The sequence below is a fragment of the Ovis canadensis genome, chromosome 8 (genome assembly GCF_042477335.2).
Source record: "Ovis canadensis isolate MfBH-ARS-UI-01 breed Bighorn chromosome 8, ARS-UI_OviCan_v2, whole genome shotgun sequence".
Taxonomy (NCBI): Eukaryota; Metazoa; Chordata; class Mammalia; order Artiodactyla; family Bovidae; genus Ovis; species Ovis canadensis.
Window position 1 is genome coordinate 77,955,797 of NC_091252.1, and position 18,136 is coordinate 77,973,932.

At 38.6% G+C, this 18,136-nt stretch overlaps 1 protein-coding gene across 10 annotated transcripts in view; it reads left to right on the forward strand.

The window, feature by feature from the left end:
- ADGRG6 (adhesion G protein-coupled receptor G6) overlaps positions 1-16,606 on the forward strand; it is a 153,088-nt gene extending 136,482 nt beyond the window's left edge. For 5 of the 10 annotated variants that reach the window (XM_069598568.1, XM_069598569.1, XM_069598570.1 and 2 more), the window contains 4 exons: positions 6,478-6,579; positions 7,639-7,791; positions 10,881-10,926; positions 13,494-16,606. In XM_069598568.1, coding sequence (XP_069454669.1) covers positions 6,478-6,579; positions 7,639-7,791; positions 10,881-10,894 — 269 coding nt within the window. In that variant the 3' untranslated portion in view covers positions 10,895-10,926; positions 13,494-16,606. The remainder of the gene's footprint in view (positions 1-6,477; positions 6,580-7,638; positions 7,792-10,880; positions 10,927-13,493) is intronic. The other 5 variants (XM_069598562.1, XM_069598565.1, XM_069598566.1 and 2 more) reach the window with 1 other exon arrangement.
- The last annotated feature ends 1,530 nt before the right edge of the window (positions 16,607-18,136 follow it).

The window sequence follows — 18,136 nt, forward strand, 5'->3', positions numbered from 1 at the left end:
TTACCAAGAGATCTTCGACTTAGCCATTGAAAGCCTCAGGAAAGTTAAAAGACAAAACAACAACAACAAAAAACACAGAGGGTGATTGCAGAAAAGAAAGCATTTAAATGAGAAATTACATCATCTATTCATGTATTGGTCAAAATTATTTTTAAAAGTGAGCAGATACCTCTGGTTAGTGAAAAATGGAGGTGTAAGGAAGACAAGGATGAACGGGTATAGAACTGGTTAAGAATCTGTTCATTTAAAGAAAGTTTTACTCTTTATCTTGCTCTAACATAATATCTGGGGTTTTATGGGTATGATAAAGAATCAAGGCAGTTATCAAGCTGAAGAAACTATTGCAAAGGAACTGGCTTGGATTCATCAGAGTGGTGGTTTTCCAGGCTCAAATTCACCGTAAAAGGGTTGTCATAAAACTAGCACGGCCTGTCAAGATGAAGCAGAGACTTTGTAACTCTGAATTCTATCTTTTCAGTCGTGTTAGTGTCCAGCGTTTATGGGCAGTGTTTCCTACTCCCTGATCAGTTAAATAAAGCTGAAAGGCACTGGGAGGAGTAAGAGTCAATTATTCCGGTCCCCAGTTGCAGCTTAAAGCCCTTTCCAGAAAGTTAGAAAAGCATATTTTTCCAGGTGGTTGAAGAGCCTCTTTGAGGCATGTGGGTTGATATAAAGATTCTCAAAGGGAAAACATGTGATAGAAAGAACAGAGATGGAGATGAGAAGTCAAACAGATTCTTTTAGATGCCAAAGGAAAACTCTATAAAGTTTTGTGATTTTAAGTTCTGCTCCTGGCACCAAGATCCGCAAGTAGATGGAAAAAAAAAAAAAAAAAAAACCAACCCTGAGACTGACGAGGGACCAGCCCTCTGTTTTCTCACTTTGGCCTCCAAGTGCCCTTGGCGCTCCCCCTGCCTTTCTACCCCTCCCGCCTGCAGTGTTCAGAATTTCTTTCCATACCGCATGTGCATGCTTCCAGATGTGGCTACCTTCCACATTTCCCACGGCTGAACTCTAAGCGGGATGTTTTGTCCTAAAATAATCTTGGGATAATATTTATTGCCAGACTGATTTAAATACATGTGAAAAGGGCTAGTTGCTACAAATAGTCAAATAACCTGTTATGAGAGTCCCATTCTGATTTAAAAATGGAAATCTGTCTCATGGCTGAAGAATCTGCATGATACCTTGGAAATTTAAAATATATTTATCCCAAAGAATTCTAATTTCTCATGCCTGTTATCTGCTTTTGTCCCATCGCATCACAATTCATAGTGGGAAGCGGAGCATGTAAATGACTTCTATTACAAAGTTTTAGAGAAGTATCAGATTTTGAATTTAATTTCTATACATGTCTCTTAAACTTGGCTTCCCAGGTGGTGCTAGTGGTAAAGAACCCGCCTGCCAATGCAGGAGATGTGTATTTTCAGGTTTGCTTAAAAATAAGCAGTGTCATCTAATGCTATATAATTATGATATAGAGTAGCACTGTACCATCTAAAAAATTGTTTTATTAAGTCAGTTTTCTTAGCTTTAGCTTCCTTCTGTATGACTGTGGTCAGCCTCAGAGCCCCAAAATAATTCACATCTTAATATGGTAGTCGTTCAGTCGTGTCCAACTCTTTGTGACCCCATGGACTGTAGCCCGCCAGGCTTCTCCATTCATGGGGTTTTCCAGACAAGAATACTGGAGTGGGTTGCCATTTCCTTCTCCAGGAGATCTTCCTGACCCAGGGATAGAACCCAGGTCTCCAGCATTACAGGCAGGAGCTACCAGGTAAGCCCTTAATATCAGGGAAGCAAATCCAGAACTGGGTCTTTCCCAGTGTCCTCAAAACACCAGTTGTATGCTCTGAAGTTTTTTCTCCAATATATATGACATTTATAAAAACTTCTGAGTGTTAAGAGAAACATCATCTAGCAAATTTCACTTTCTGCTGTCTACTAAAAATCATTTGCTCAGTATGAATCCCAAGCATGAGTAAGGCCAGGATTAATGCCTGAGAACCAAAGTCCTTAATTAGAGTTTATAATCTTTTCCAGCTCTGATAACTGATTTTGTTAAACAGTTGTTTAAGAAACACACGGTTAGCTATATTTTCAGCTCTAGGACAAAAATACCTCCAACAACAAATTCTGCAAATCCTGCCCCAGTGCACAAAAATAGATTCAACTCAAGTCAAAGAGCTCCCTCTCCACCTCTGACTCCTTCACCTGTAACCTGTGCTGACCTAACCTCAAGCTAAGGCTGAGCACTGAAGAATTGATGCTTTTGAACTGTGGTGTTGGAGAAGACTCTTGAGAGTCCCGTGGACTGCAAGGAGATCCAGCCAGTCCATTCTGAAGGAGATCAGCCCTGGGATTTCTTTGGAAGGAATGATGCTAAAGCTGAAACTCCAGTACTTTGGCCACCTCATGTGAAGAGTTGACTCATTGGAAAAGACTCTGATGCTGGGAGGGATTGGGGGCAGGAGGAGAAGGGGACGACAGAGGATGAGATGGCTGGATGGCATCACTGACTCGATGGACATGAATCTGAGTGAAATCCGGGAGTTGGTGATGGACAGGGAGGCCTGGCGTGCTGGGATTCATGGGGTCGCAGAGTCGGACATGACTGAGCGACTGAACTGAACTGAACTGAACCTCAAGCTTCCATGCATTCTGCTCCCTGTACTAGGAAACTGCCACCACCTCTTCAAAGATTCTCAAAGGGAAACCAATCTATATTGTGTATACCCGTATTACAAAGTGTGCATGCTAATTAAAGGGATTTTCTGTGTTAGCAAGTAGGTTAGGGACTTGGGGGTTGTTGGTGTAGGAAGGTTTTAAAAGGCAATCAGATTTAGTCAGAGTGTGAAGATGAGGTCCAAACTGTTAGTCACTCAGTCATGCCTGACTCTTTACGAGTCCATGGACTGCAGCCCACCAAGCTCCTCTGTCCATGGGATTTCCTGGGCAAGAATACTGGAGTGGGTTGCTGTTTCCTTCTCAAGGGGATCTTCCTGTCCCAGGGATCAAACCTGGGTTTCCTGCATTACATGCAGTTTCTTTACTGACTGAGCTACCAGGGAAGCCCAATCAGATTTAGTCAAAATGTAAAGATGAGGTCCAACCCAGTGCCTGTGCTGTACTTCCTGGGAAGATAGCTCTACCTGCTAGGTCCTGATTCTGTGGAGTTTTGAATGTGGAGGAAAATCTTTCCCCTACTCTGAGGCTTGCCATGTCTGAGCTCCAGGCCAGGCCAGGCTGCAAGAGGGTTTCTTATCTCCAGTTCTTCCTCCCCAACCCAGCCTCCCTCCTTGTCAATAGCATGGGGACCTTCAGGAAGGGTGTACGTGTATGTGTTTATTTTCTGAAATACTGAAATTTGATTCATATTTAGTAGAGCTTTCTTTTAAAATTAGAACTTCCCTAGTCTATCTGGTATCATCTCAGACAAGTAATTGTGTCACTAGCATATATTTTCATCACTAATTGTTTTATTGCTAATAAAGTATCATTAATAAATAACATAATAATGTTTCACTTATATAAATATGTATAAAATGATATGGTAACAATAATAAGGGCTTCCCTAGTAGCTCAGCTGGTTAAGAATCTGCCTGCAATGCAGAAGACCCTGGTTCGATTCCTGGGTCAGGAAGCTCCACTGGAGAAGGGGTAGGCTACCCATTCCAATATTCTCAGGCTTCCCTTGTGGCTTAGCTGGTAAAGAATCCACCTGCAATGCGGGAGACCTGGGTTCAATAGGAATTGGTGGAACACCTCCTAAGTAAGTGTCTGACACTCAGTGATGACCAAACAAGCCAAGCCCAGAGGAGGAGAATCAGCCATGGTCATCTCACTGCATTCAGGGTCTAACCTGTAGAAATCCAGTGCATTCCCTTCTGTAATCCTTCTTAATAATGTAATTTATTCTGGAGTAAAACTGTGACCACTTTCAGTTAAGATATTGAAAAATAAAACGTAAAAGCACAGCCTTAGATCTCATTTGAAAATTTATCTGCACATGTAAAATAAGAGTACTTTAAATACTCGCCCCACTTTTCCAGTTACACAGGCTACAGTGTAATTTACAGTTTCCTTGATGAATACTCCATATTCAAAAAGAATGGATAGGTTTTAATGTCCATTAAAGGTACTTTAGTCATTTTCACTTTTATGGTGTTCCATGCTAGACCCTGTGCTCCATGAAAGCAATGATCATCCCCATGGAATTTCCTGCTCTTAAAAGAGTGCCTTCTGCTTAGCAGTGCTTAGTAGTCACTGAGTAGATTATTCAGTTGGAAACTTCCCTGAATTTCCTACCCAAAGTTTTCTTCAAGTTCAGTTTAAGCCCTTGCACTCTCTAGAATACCCTCACTTATGTAGATAATCTGCTTAATATGGTATATTATTAAGCTATTACTTGGCAGCTAATTTGCATATGTTTCAGAAACTTTTGCCTTAAATATATTGTATTCCTGTCACTCCTTAACTTGTGTTCTGTTAACTCCTGTTTTTAAGCCCCTACACCCAAACACACTTAAGACATTCAGATGTACATTATGTATTAAATTATCTCATGTAAAATAGGTGAGTGATTAATCATGGTTATATTTATTCATTCAACAAAGCATTTATGGAGGTCCTGCTTAGTTCCTGGCATTATTTTGGGAATGGCTAGTACAGCATTAGATAGGCAAGCATCCCTGTGTTCTTGGAGCTTATTATTTACTAGCAAGGGATAATCAAGCAAAGAGATAAATGAATACATACAGAATACAAGAATATCAGGTACTGATCAGTGCCGTAGCAAAAGTAGGTGTGTGCAAGGGTGTGAGCAGAGGCTAAGACATAAAAAATAAAAAGGAACAGTTGATGATGGCCTCTTTGAGGAGTTTGAGACCTGAATGGCAGGTTAAGAGCCTGTTATGGAAAGATTTGAAGGAAGAGCCATCAAATTATCGAGCTGAAATGAGTTTAATATGTTTGTTTGAGGGTAATGATGAAGAGCACTTCTGTTTTGAACATCAGGGATAGTAGCTTAGTGGTAAAGAATCTACTTCCAATGCAGGAGATGTGGGTTTGATCCCTGGGTTGGAAAGATTCCCTGGAGAAGGATATCGCCTGGGAAATCCCGTGGACAGAGGAGTTTGGAGGACTACAGTCCATGGGGTCTCAGAGTCGGACATGACTTAGTGACTAAACCACCCCCACCACAGGAGAAAATGGTATCAAGACTATATTTCAAGGGGCTTCCCTAGCAGTCCAGTGGATAAGACCACCTTCCAATGCAGGAGTATGTGTTCTGTCCTTGGTCGGGGAGCTAAAACCCCACATGCCTCTCAGCCGTAAAACCAAATCATAGAACAGAAGCGATGTTGTAACAAAATTCAATAAAAAAGTGGTTTACGTGAAAAAAAATCTTTAAAAAAGAGAGGATGTATTTCAAGAATGAGAGAGTGATCAATTGTTTTGAATACGGTTGAGAGGTCTAGTAAAATGGGAGAGAAAACTGAGTTAACAGTAGGGGAGTTCCTGTGATCTACAGTTTAACTGGTCTCAGAGATGTGGACAGTCTCCCCAGAGATGTGAACAGTGGCCTCAGAGATGAGGACAGTCACCTCTTTAGAGCAGATTGAGAAGGAAAGAAATGAGAAAAAGTAGAGACAGCAAAAGTTAGTCATTGGATGTTTTTTTGAGAAAGGGAATGAAGAAGTAGAAGCTGGAAGATCAGGGGTTAAAGGTGAAATTATTTGATTATTTAAAAGAGAGTTACTAGGATATGCTTGTGAGCAACAGGAATAACCAAGTTTGGAGGAAGAGAGGTAGAAATTGAGGCAGCCAAGAGAAAGTAAAAATGCAAAAGCAAATTCCTTGAAGAGTTAAAAGAGGCTGGCTCCCAAAGCACAAGTGATACAGTTTTTGATAGATGCAGGCAGACTATAAATATATGAAGACCACTTGACAATACAGAAGTACTTCTGCATTAAAATGTTGAGAAACTAAAGCAGGCCAGGTGGAGCTACATGAAACTGCTGATTTGGGACCATTCTTGACTTGTAAAAATACCAGGCCCAGACTTACAATAATATGCTTACATAAAATAGCTTAGAATACACAAATTGAAATAGATGATGAGCTCATGGATATTTTCTCTATGTTTTCACATAGTTTTAAAACAAATATAAGGGAAACATTAAGTGTCTCTTAAAGTGAATGTTGCCTATTTCAGATTAGTCTTTAGGTTATGTCACAACAAATACTGATTAAAACAAGGACAGAATTAGATTCATGTAATTGTTCTAGTTTTATCTGAGCCTCTGTGTTCTACCCTAAAGGATTAAAACATCAGCTGCATGCTTAAAGATTCCTTTGATCTTTGTTTCTTAGTGATTTGGGTGTAAAAAAAAAATTAAATCCATGTGTTTTGTAAGATTTGTCTTTAGCAATGTGTCATTTTGCCTAATTGTTTTATATTTTCTTTTGCCCCAGGCTTATTTATATTTATCTTCCACTGTGCTATGAAGGAGAATGTTCAGAAACAGTGGAGGCGGCATCTCTGCTGTGGTAGATTTCGGTTGGCAGACAACTCAGGTAAAGGGGCCCCGTTGGTGATTGAGCTTTTTACATTAAGAGTGTGGACAGAAGGGTTTGTCATTTGGGCTTCCCAGGTGGCTCAGTAGTAAAGAATCCACCTGCCAATGCAGGAGACTTAGGTTCTATACCTGGATCAGGAAGATCCCCTGAAATGGCAACCCACTCCAGGATTCTTGCCTGGAAAACTCCATGGACAGAGGAACCTGGTGGGCTACAGCCCGTGGGGTTGCAAAGAATCAGATACACCTAAGCAACTGAGCACACACACATTTGCATTGTCAGAGCAACCCAGTCCCAGTGGTAGCAAGGTGTAGAGGTGGAGTGTGTAAAGATGCTTGCTTGGGGTCTTAGATTATTAAGACTGCATGGGACCTGAGGACTTTGGACCTGACTGTTCTTTTTTGCAAAGGAGACGCATGAGTTCAAGATAGGCTGAGTTGCTCAAGGTTTTATGTCTAACTTAACAACTCGGATATCCACTATACCCTGTGTACCTTTCCATATTTTTGAAGTCTTCATTTACATTATTAGACAAAAGAGATTTTTCTCAATATAAAAAAATCCCTGAAGAAAAATATTACTCTTTAAAAAAAAGTCCAGTAGTTACTTCTCAACCTTAAGATATTAAGTAGAATTTTAAACATAAGGTCAAAGTAAGAAACTTTTCTGTTTCTTCGAGTTGTTACCGTTGACATGTCAGTCTCTTGTATGATTCGCTGCCAGTGTGTCAGAACATCTAATGCTATGAATCAGTTACTTAAATAATGTGGTGATTTTTCAAGGCGAAGTGTGTGCATGTGTGCTGAGTCAGTTTTGTCCAACTCTGGAACCCCATGGGCTGTAGCCCACCAGGCTCCTCTGTCCATGGGATTCTCCAGGCAAGAATACTGGTATGGGTTGCCATGCCCTCCTCCAGGGTATCTTCCCAACTCAGGGTTCGAACCTGCATCTCCTGCATTGCAGGCAGATTCTTTACTGCTGAGCCACCAGGGAAGGCCTCAAGGCAGACTGTATCCCCTTTCAAGCAGACTCATGGAGAGATGTCATTTCTTTCAGATTGGAGTAAGACAGCTACCAACATCATCAAGAAAAGTTCTGATAATCTAGGAAAATCTTTGTCCTCCAGCTCCATTGGTTCCAACTCAACCTACCTTACATCCAAGTCTAAATCCAGCTCTACCACCTACTTCAAAAGGAACAGCCACACGGGTGAGTCATTCTGGCCAGAAAGGTGCTGGTAAAGATGCTGTCTGGGACACTTCCCATCATGTTTTCATGGTGAGAACTGGCGTGTCATAAAGATTCATAGATCACAGTGCCCATTAGGGTGCTTATTTTAGACTTAGGAAAATCAAAATTTATTTGCACCTTCAGCACCTTTGTGAACTTTTTGTCCTTTTTTAAAAATTTTACAACCAAAAGTGAACCTACATTGTCAGAGTATCATTAGCTCATTATTTTTGTAACTTCATTTGCTTTAAAATTTAATTTTCCTAAAAAAGTATGGTATCTTGTTTTTAGAAGTTATATCTTTATTTAAAAAATACAGAAATTGAGTTGCAGATTATTTCAGCATAGTGTGACAGTTACCTGGCAAGTTGGAATGAAAACAGGAAGAGACACCATCCAACTTGTATGTGAAAGACTTAAGTCCTTTGAAATATACACAAATATAAAATCATAATAGTGTACACCTAAAACCAATAATGATATATGTCAATTATGCCTCAATCAAAAAAGATACATAAGTCCCTAACCATTGGAAGTGTTACTGGCAATTGCTCTCTACGTTACTGATTAAATATGAAAGATGGAACATTATGTTCGGAAAGTGATACAGATAGTGAGAAACATTGTATCTTTATTCATCTACCAAATCTTCATGATATTTACAATGATCACACTTTCTGACACTAAGCCTGTGTATGAAAATTTCTGAAGACTGTGAAAACACAGGCTGACTTCAGATATACAGAGAATTTGGCTTCAGACCACTATAATATATTGAATTTTGCAATAAAGAGAGTCACACAAATATTTTGGTTTCTCAATGCTTATATGTACCATATATAAATATATGCATACGTGTTTACCCTATACTGCAGTCTATTGTGTGTAATACAGTCATGTCAAAAAATATACATACTTTAATTTAAAAAGATACTTTATTGCTAAAAACTGTGCTTGACTGTCATCAGACAACACAAATCTTCGATTTATAAAAACTGCAATGTCTGTGAAGGGCTTCAAAGTGAAGTGAAATAAAATGACATATGCCTGCAAAGACCATTTTGCAGTCCTTGATAGCCAGTGAACAATGTGAAAAGGTATAATTTCAGTTGAAAATAGCAGAAATGCTACTTTTAAATACTAATTAAACCTTAGTCAAACAGCTCTCAACACTCAGTATCCAGCACTTTCTAAATGAAAGATGCTTATAAAAGGTAATGGAAATGACTTTCAAGTTTTGTATTTGTTTAGCTAGTAAACGTAGGCAGAAGCAAATGGCACCAAAAACATTCATATTTGGCAAGAGTGATTTGCATGATATGTGTATAAATGTTCACATTATAACACTTGCATTGCAAATGACCCTTGTGTACATTTGAATCTTTCCACATGTCCCTGCTTGTACCACTGTGGTGCCCACTGCCTGGTATTCGAGATAGCACTGTGGAAAAAAGTTTGAATGTTTAGAGAGTTTTCTTAATTCCAAAATTAGTCAAAGAAAGATCTGAAGGGCTTCCCTGATGGCTCAGCAGTAAAGAATCTGCCTGCCACTGCAGGAGACATGAGTTCGATCCCTGGTCTGGGAAGATCCCACATGCCCAGGAGCAACTAAGCTCGTGTGCCACAACTATTGAGCCTGTGCTGTAGAGCCCAGGAACTGCAACTACTGAGCCCTTGGGCCCCTAGAGCACTCAGCAACAAGAGAAGCCCCTGCGATGAGAAGCCCGCGCACAACTAGAGAGTAGCCCCTGTTCGCTACAGCTGGAGAAAAGCTCACCCAACAGCAAAGATGCAGTACAGCCAATACATAATTAATATTATTTTAAAGAATATCTGAAAACTTGGAGCAGCTTAGGGCAGCAGTTCTTAAAGTTTCTCGGAGTTAGGGATACTTTGGGAAATTGAATAGAAGCTATGAACTCTTCCAGAATGGGGTGCAGTCTTTGAGTCCTGCACGCAAGCTGCTGCTGCTGCTGCTAACTCACTTCAGTCGTGTCTGACTCTGTGCGACCCCAAGGACTGCAGCCTACTAAGCTCCTCCATCCATGGGATTTTCCAGGCAAGAGTACTGGAGTCCTGCACACAAGCAGTTTTCCTTAAAATTAAGAGGTCTTTGCATTCTTGCTTGAAACACCTGTGTAAGAAACATGATGACAGGTATGTAATCTGAGATAGATTAGTCTACCTAATTGATAGTTCCCTGGCAAAAATATTGTTTACAGTTACCCCTTGAACAAAACAGTTTGAACTGTGCAGGTCCACTTATATGTAGGTTTTTTTTTTTTAGTTCTAAATACAACAAACAGTATTACATGATCTGCAGTTGACTGAATACATGGATACAGAACTGTGGACAGTGAGGAAGCTCAGACAGAGTCAACTGTAAATTGTACTCAGATTTTCAGTTGTTCAGGAAGTCAGTGCCCCCTAATCCCAACTATTATGCAAGGCTGTATCGTACTTATAATGAGTGAATTTTATACTTTATTTAATCAGCCTTAAAATTAAATACTCATTTTGTCTCCCTTTTAAAATCCAAATGCTTAATGCATTATAAGTTAGTTGTGAATACATAGGAATTAGCCCAATTGAATTATTTTCCTCTTAATATAACAAAATAGCTAGCCTGAAAAACCACTATTAAAACGGTAAAGAAGGTAACAGGTAGATATTTTGGAACAGAGGGCATTTTGAAAGTATAAAATATTTGGAAATAGCATCATGGGGAAAACTGACTAGAAGATAAAAGAGACTGTAGAAATGGGAATACCAAAGAAAGGCTTTGCTGTTTCAAAATCTTGGATATTTATTTTTGAAGACTTCCCTAATGTTAATCATTTCCATTCAAACATTTGGAGTTAAACAGGTTCTTATTAACTAGTATTAGGATATAGTCAATGGTATGACATGACTTTCATGGTACAATCATTCCAGTCAGTTGACAAGGGCCTTCTGCAACCTAGCCACTTCTCAGTGGGACTGCTGGTGTACCTAGGTCACTTGGGGTATGTAGAAAGTCACCACATATCATCATGGATATCTAGATGGTTTATTTCTTGGAATTGTAGATAATGTCTTCTAAGATCATTCCTTCAACAAAAGTGGATCATTCAGGTAAACTTTTATTACTTTTTTGAATGCATGAATTTTTTTTGCAAGGTAATAGAGTATTTGCATGGATTAAACTAAGACTCTTGCTGCACCAGCAAAATGGCTTCTTCTTTACAATACTTCTCAGCACAAGGACATTTCTGCGTTGAGCTGGAATTTCTGAACTGTCAGATGATCGTGTGCTGGGCTGGCTCTTCTCTGCATGGGGGTATCTGCAAGCTGCTCCTTCTAGGAAATGTACCATGCTCTGGAGTTAGTGGGTCATATAACAGGAAAAAAAAAAAAAAAAAGCAGTACTTGAGAGGTTCTTTGTAGAATGGAGTACAATTCTTTACCTTTTCACTGCTCTTATGAATTACTGGATATGTCATGGTACATTCACAGAAGTCATAAAAGACAAATTGTCGATTCCAAGCCTGCTTTTTGAGGACTTTTGTCTGCTTGAAATTTCAGCATCAGTCAAATAATAGTTCCTTTCTCTAGCCCCTGGTTTTCCGACTTATAGCAATAATCAAAAATCTATATTATCCACAATATAATAACTATAACTGGGAATTGCAGAAACTGGAAATGGCATATATGTAGAAACACAGACCTAGCTCAGAATTTTACTTTATTAGACTGTGAAGATCCAGAAAATTGGGTCATATATTTGGAATGGAGCTGGTCAAAATCTTTAAAAACTGTGTGGCCCTGGAAGTTGTCAATGAAATAGAATGAATGTATCTTTGAAGGTTTTTTTGAGGATGTGCAGTTTTCTAAAAACATCAAATACAAATTGTTCATTATTGAGATTTAAGCCAACAGAAAAATTCCCAACAGAAAACCAATGGCTAGTGAATGTGTGAATGGAAGGAAAGCATAGAATCAATCAGCTTGCTGAGAGCTGAATGGGGAGGGACTCTTATATAATGACCCCTGAGCCTTTTTCTCACCAATCCTGGGTCATCCCACCATGCTTCAGTCTGCTCACTCTTCCCATAGACCATCTGTTCTCTCTTGCTTCCTCCAGTGAGATGGACGCACCATTTTTTATTTTAGCTTTCATTGTATTTAGTGTCTGCTCCAACACCAAGACCACAATTGAACAATTTGAGTCATTTCCAAAGACAACAGATACAATAGCAATGGCTTTTGCCAATTATGGATGGATTTTTAATGTTAAGTCACATACTGGGTCCAGCATACTCAAAACATAAAACACGTGGAGTGAACATTCCATTTTGAGCCATGATTTCTAGACACAGTGTTTCATGATAAATTTTTTTTCCCCTTCCACAGTGAATAGAGATGATACAGCTGCAGGAGACAGAGTACTTTATAGAAGGTCATATTTGCTCATTCACTGATGTGAAATCTCTGTAGCTGATTTTTTTCAACTAAAAAGATAGAATTTTTTTCAATTCTAAAAGATAGACTTTTTTCAATTCTAAAAAGATAGAATTTTTTTCCAAAATGTGTTGGGAGAAGGAGGAAGACAGAAACTTACAAGATACTCATAGGGTACATGAAGCTAGTCATGCGTATTTATAGATAAGAGTGTTTAACAGAGTTTCCAGTTTTCTTGCCTGGAGAATTCCATGGACAGAGGAGGGTGGCCGGCTACTGTCCTTGGGGTCGCAAAGAGTCAGACATGACAGAACGACTTAACACATACACACACACAACAGAGTTTCAAGGCATTGGCTGAGCCACTTTTAGAAAGCTATGGGTCTAGAGAAATAGTGTTTAATATGTGATACTGAGAAATTTAGGAAAAGAAATGTATTTAGCAATCCTTTATTACTGTTAGTTGCTATGATTTTATTGCTGCCAGCAATAACATTATTCTGAGACTGTAGCATAGTTAATGAAAACATACACTTAAAATATTTCTGATAAAGATAATTTTGGATTCTATAATTTAAAAATAATTCATAAAAGATGCCTTTTTTTCTATATTGCAATCATTTCACTAGTTTTTTCCATGAGAAAATGTGTTCAAAATAGCTTTTATGTTTTTTATTCGCTTCTTTTCCAAAATTCTTTATATTTCATTAAAAATTTTATTATGAAATGTCAAACACATATAAAAAGTAGAGAGGATAATATAATGAATCTCCTTGAATCTATCAACTCATAGCCACCTACACATTTTCCCCTTTCTGTATTACTGTGAAAACATATCATAGACATCATATAGTTTCTTCCACTGATATTTCAGCACTTTTTAATTCATTGTTATATAATCTATCACTACTTTGTGCGAGCCATTTGCCATATATATATTTTTCCTCAATTTTCTGATGACTCTATTCACTGGCTCTTTGAAAAATACCACTTAGAAGAACATTCTTAAACCCCCGCAAATTACTGGAAGGCACATTAACATTCATTCATATGCAGGAATGCACCTTGAAGATGAAAAACATGAAATTTTAGTCCTGCCTGCAATCGAAACTAAGAAAGAATCAGAGCTTTATTTCCTTTGTGATCTTCTTTAATGTGCAAAATAGAGCGTCCAAAACGGTGGCCCTCAGGCATGTCACCAGCTCATCTTGCAGCCTAATTTCTTGTATCATTTCTTTCAGACAATGCTTCCATGGACAAGTCCTCATCAAAACTAACTCATGCTGATGGAGAACAAACATCGATCATTCCTGTCCATCAGGTCATTGATAAGGTCAAGGGTTATTGCAATGCTCATTCAGATAATTTCTATAAAAATATTATCATGTCAGACACTTTCAGCCACAGCACAAAGTTTTGATATCTTTAATATAAGAAAGAGGAATCAGTCTACACAAACACGAAGATGTGCAAGCAGTCAAACTCTGACTAGCAGATGTAAACGTGGTCTTAGCTAGGTAACTGCATATATATGACCAATGTGTTTTGTGAAGAAGGCATTTGTGAAATTCACTATCTGTCTTTTCAGTGTGTTTCTTACATGGGGGAGTTTCCACCATCACTAAAACTTCACTACTGAGAGCAGCATGATTCAGTACCCACAGGGATAAGGTTTTTTAAATATATAATTGAATTGACCAATCAGAACTTGGGCTGGGAGGTGGAATATTAAGGTTAGAGGACAAGGGACAGGCCAGGCTATGGAAAAGTTTAGTTTAGAGTTTATTCACACTCCACCTAATAATTAGGTTTGGATATGGCCATTTGCTCCATCATCTTTCTCAACAAACGAAAGCATACTAATAGGGACTTCCCTGGTGATCCACTGGTGAGGACTTTGCCTTCCAACATGGGGGGTGAGGGTGGGGTGTGGATTCGATCCCTAGTCAGGGAGCTAAGATTCCACATGGCTTGCAGTCAAAACACAAAACAGAAACAATATTGAAACAAATTCAATAAAGACTTTTAAAATAGTCCACATCCAAAAAATCTTTTAAAAAGCATATTAATATTTAAAACTATTTTGGATGCCCACAAGTTCATCTCTGCTAGTTTCCATGAATGCAGTAGCATTTCCTCTTTTAACTACAGAGACGAAAGAATGATGTCTGACAAAGTTTAGAAAGGTGTATCTTCCATTATCTCAAATGTTTAACCATGAAGAGCACAATGTGCCTAAGAAAGAAAGAATTTCCCAAATTTTGACCTAGTTAATATGAAGTCATGCTGTTTCATTTATCCTATTCAAGACACAATGTAAACATCATTATTAATTATAATTTAATCCTATACTTTTGAATCAAATTTAGTGTTGGGGTTTCATTACAGTGGACCTCACAGTAGTTGAAGAATGAACCTCTTACACCTCTATTTTTGATCGTCTACTGTATATTGAGCCATGGGTTCATGGGAGCAATGGAATTTCCATTAGGCATGCTGTGTACAACAGTCTTGCCCTTTTGGGAAAAACAACTATTGAGACTCTATGGTCTTGTCATAGCTCCAGAGACTTTTAAGATATTTCCATTTGCACAAATGAAAAGCCTCTTACTTACTCTTTCAAGAGCTTTGTTCCAAAGAATATAAACTGAGACTTAGGTGGGTGACTTATCATAATCAAAATAATATATAAACATGTGGGTCTATACTTGCCAGTCTGAAAACTATTTGTATATAGGTCCTCTGATTATAAGAGCTAGAGGAGATCTGGCAAGATAGAGGAGGTGTTATTTATGGATTAGGTTTCTGCATATAAGCCATGCATAATATTAAGCAGCTTTTAGCCTAACTTTCAGACTGTCCTGAGTAATGTGCTTGCTAGTGAATGTGGAGGAGACCACATTTTAATTGTTCTTAAATGATGGATGAGCGTCCAGTTTCTTAGAAATTGGTCTCAATATGTGCTGTACCTTTACATTTGCTTTGGGTTATCTGAGACATTTCAGGTTCTGGAAGCAGCTTAAGTGTGAGAAGATGAGACATTCCTGCAGAACGAAACTGCTTAAAGGCAGAAGCCAGACTGAGCACCTGGGGACCTTTCCCTCTGTGCAGGAAGCAGGAAGCCCTTAGTTTGAGATATAAGAAAGCTCTCAGACTGTGCAGCAACCAAGGGACGTCTCACTTTCCACTCATCCTCAGTCATGTAGGTTTTTGCCAGACCCGAACAGGTGATGATGTGGTAATGAGTTTTCATACCATTCCATTTTGTAGCATCCTGGAACACTTTTCTGGGAGATAAAAGCATGGCTCAGCCTGGCCTTCCCAGGAGAGGGGTGTAGACAGAGGAAAAGATAGTAAATCTGAGGTCACTAAGATTCCCTACAGCAGAGTCACTTCGTTTTCCATAGGCATGTATGTTAACAGGCTGTTTATTTTGGCAGAGGTTGCATCTAGATGAAAGTTAACCTTAACTAGTCACTTAATCTTCATATACTCTCCTCCAAGCCTTAGAGATGATAGAATTTAATTAGCTTTCAACTGTGAGATTTCTACCCGAAGTGCTTATGTAGTTATAAGTAATTAAAGTGAGAACTTTAAAAATATCTTTGATTTCTACTCATATTCATGCAGATCTTGGAAAAATGTTTTTTTCATATTTGACAACAGTATCAGCTCCACTTTAGAAATTTCCAGTAATCAGGTAAGGATGAAAAAAAAAAAATGGAGAAACAGCTGAATAGAAACATTTGCAAATGGACTTGAGTTCTACACATGTAGTTCTCAGCTTCATTTAACCCCCTCAGAACAGAACTTCAGGAATTTAGCTCTGGAGCCAAAATTTCGTTTAGCCTAAATTTGAGAATAGTATCAACTTAGACTCTCTGGGGTTGGAAGAGAGTTGGAAAAGAGTTTCAATTTTTGTTGTTTTTTTAATTTTCTTTCTTTTCCTTTTTTTAAACTACATTATGTTAGAGTCAGTCTAGGATCCTGATATGTTTTCCAATGTTGTCACCATGACTTGGCGTTGTAAAGCTTTGTTTGTTTAATGTTGGCATAGACTCTTTTGTACATATTTATTTATTTGTGTTTATAAATGTGAGCTTGTTTTATATCTTACCTTTATATTGCCTGGCTTTGTTATTTTAATTAACTTTCTATCAGAGAGACTGTATTATATTTTTTCTAAATACTTTGTGAAATAGTTTTCTATAGCAGTATCTCTGAATTTGATGAATAAAAAATGACTGTGAGTGCAGATAGAATAATCAGTAAAGAAGCTACTGTAGCTGATTTGCCGTTTTACTTAAATGGAAAATGTTTTTCAAATAAATGCCTATGTTGTTTGTGATCCAAATTATTCAATTCCTTTATGAGTGACTGTTTTTATTTCTGCCTCTTAAATAGGAAAAGATTATTTGACAACTGGAAAATAACCTGCCACCAATTAAGCTAGTGACATGGAGTGACTTTGCCAAAACATTGAGAATGAATATTTTAGAAAGATCCAGTTCACTGGGGATTAATGCATTTTGAAGTTCTTAGATTTTCTTGAGATGACTGATGCAAAGCCAAGCTCTGTGGCAAATTAACAGTAATGTAGGTTTCCTTTTTGGGAAGTCTTCAGCCTTCTGAAAAGGGAACCAAATCAATAATATGACATAGAAGTTAGGTCTTAGGATTTTTTTTTTTATATTTATAGTCACTGTTTTCTTTGTGGGAGGCTTAGAAAATGACAGAATTTAGCCAAGTTGACTTGCATGATGAGAGCAGGACCTCCTTACTTCCTTTTGCTGTGATTATTTAGGATAACTCTCTTCTGCAGAGAGCCAAGGCCCAATTTGGCTCATGGCCCTACTTAGTGCTAAGTTGTGAGGCGTGTTGGCTGGTCACTGGTAACTCAGGTCTTCTGAGCCAACTTCACAACTCCTGGCCAAGCCATGTTAAGAAAACAGGCAAGCAGTTGGTAAAGCTTCGTCTCCAGTCACATATAGCAGGTTGAAGCTAGGGGAGCAGCAGTGGGGAGTAGGTGGGAAACACTTGATTTTCAGGCCAATCTGTGTATGTAGTGTTTTGAAATCTGAAGGAACTGGGCTTTGCAAACACAGTGTTTTGGAAGAATGCCTGTGTTTCCAGTTGGGTAACATTCTATTTTTTTCGTATAAAAGTACTGTTTCTCTCTCCCTCTTTCTGTCCTCCTCGCTCCCTTTTCTGCTTCCCCCAATTTTCCTGCTTTTCTCACTTTTTCCCCCCTCTTTCTCTCTTCCTTCCCTCCCTCTTCATATCAAGGAATAATACTTAACCGTTCTCTTTTTCTGCTTCCCTAGTGAAAAACCAGAGTACACATGAAGATGCAAGGGTGGGATGAGAATTACAGGGAGAAGGTTAGCCCTGGCAAAGAGAAGAGGCATATGGGCACTTCTCTGGTGATCCAGCGCTGGAGACTCTGTGCTTCCAACACAGCGGGTGTGGGTTCAATCCCTGGTCGGGGAACTAAGATTGCGTATGCTGTGCTAAGACCCCACATGCCTGTGTGGCCAAAAAAGAAAGAAAGAAAGAATAATACGAAGAGGCATAGCTTTCTTCTGAGGTTGAACTACAGGTTATTAGATGAGACAAGGAGGTATAAAGAGACTGATAGTGAGTCAGTGTTGGATTTTCTGATTTTTATTAATTAAAATAATTAAAAGCTCTTTCATCTGCTGGGTGTTCTAAGGACAATATTAGGATGGGGATCTGAGTAAAATTAAAATGTGAAACAGCCTTACAGGAATGCAAGTTCCTGGCTAAATTAAATAAACTAATACATGGTGTTTGCCCTCAGAGTAGCTTTCACAAGTACATTCGCTAAATCATTGTATCTAAATATGTTTATTTGGTGTGTTTT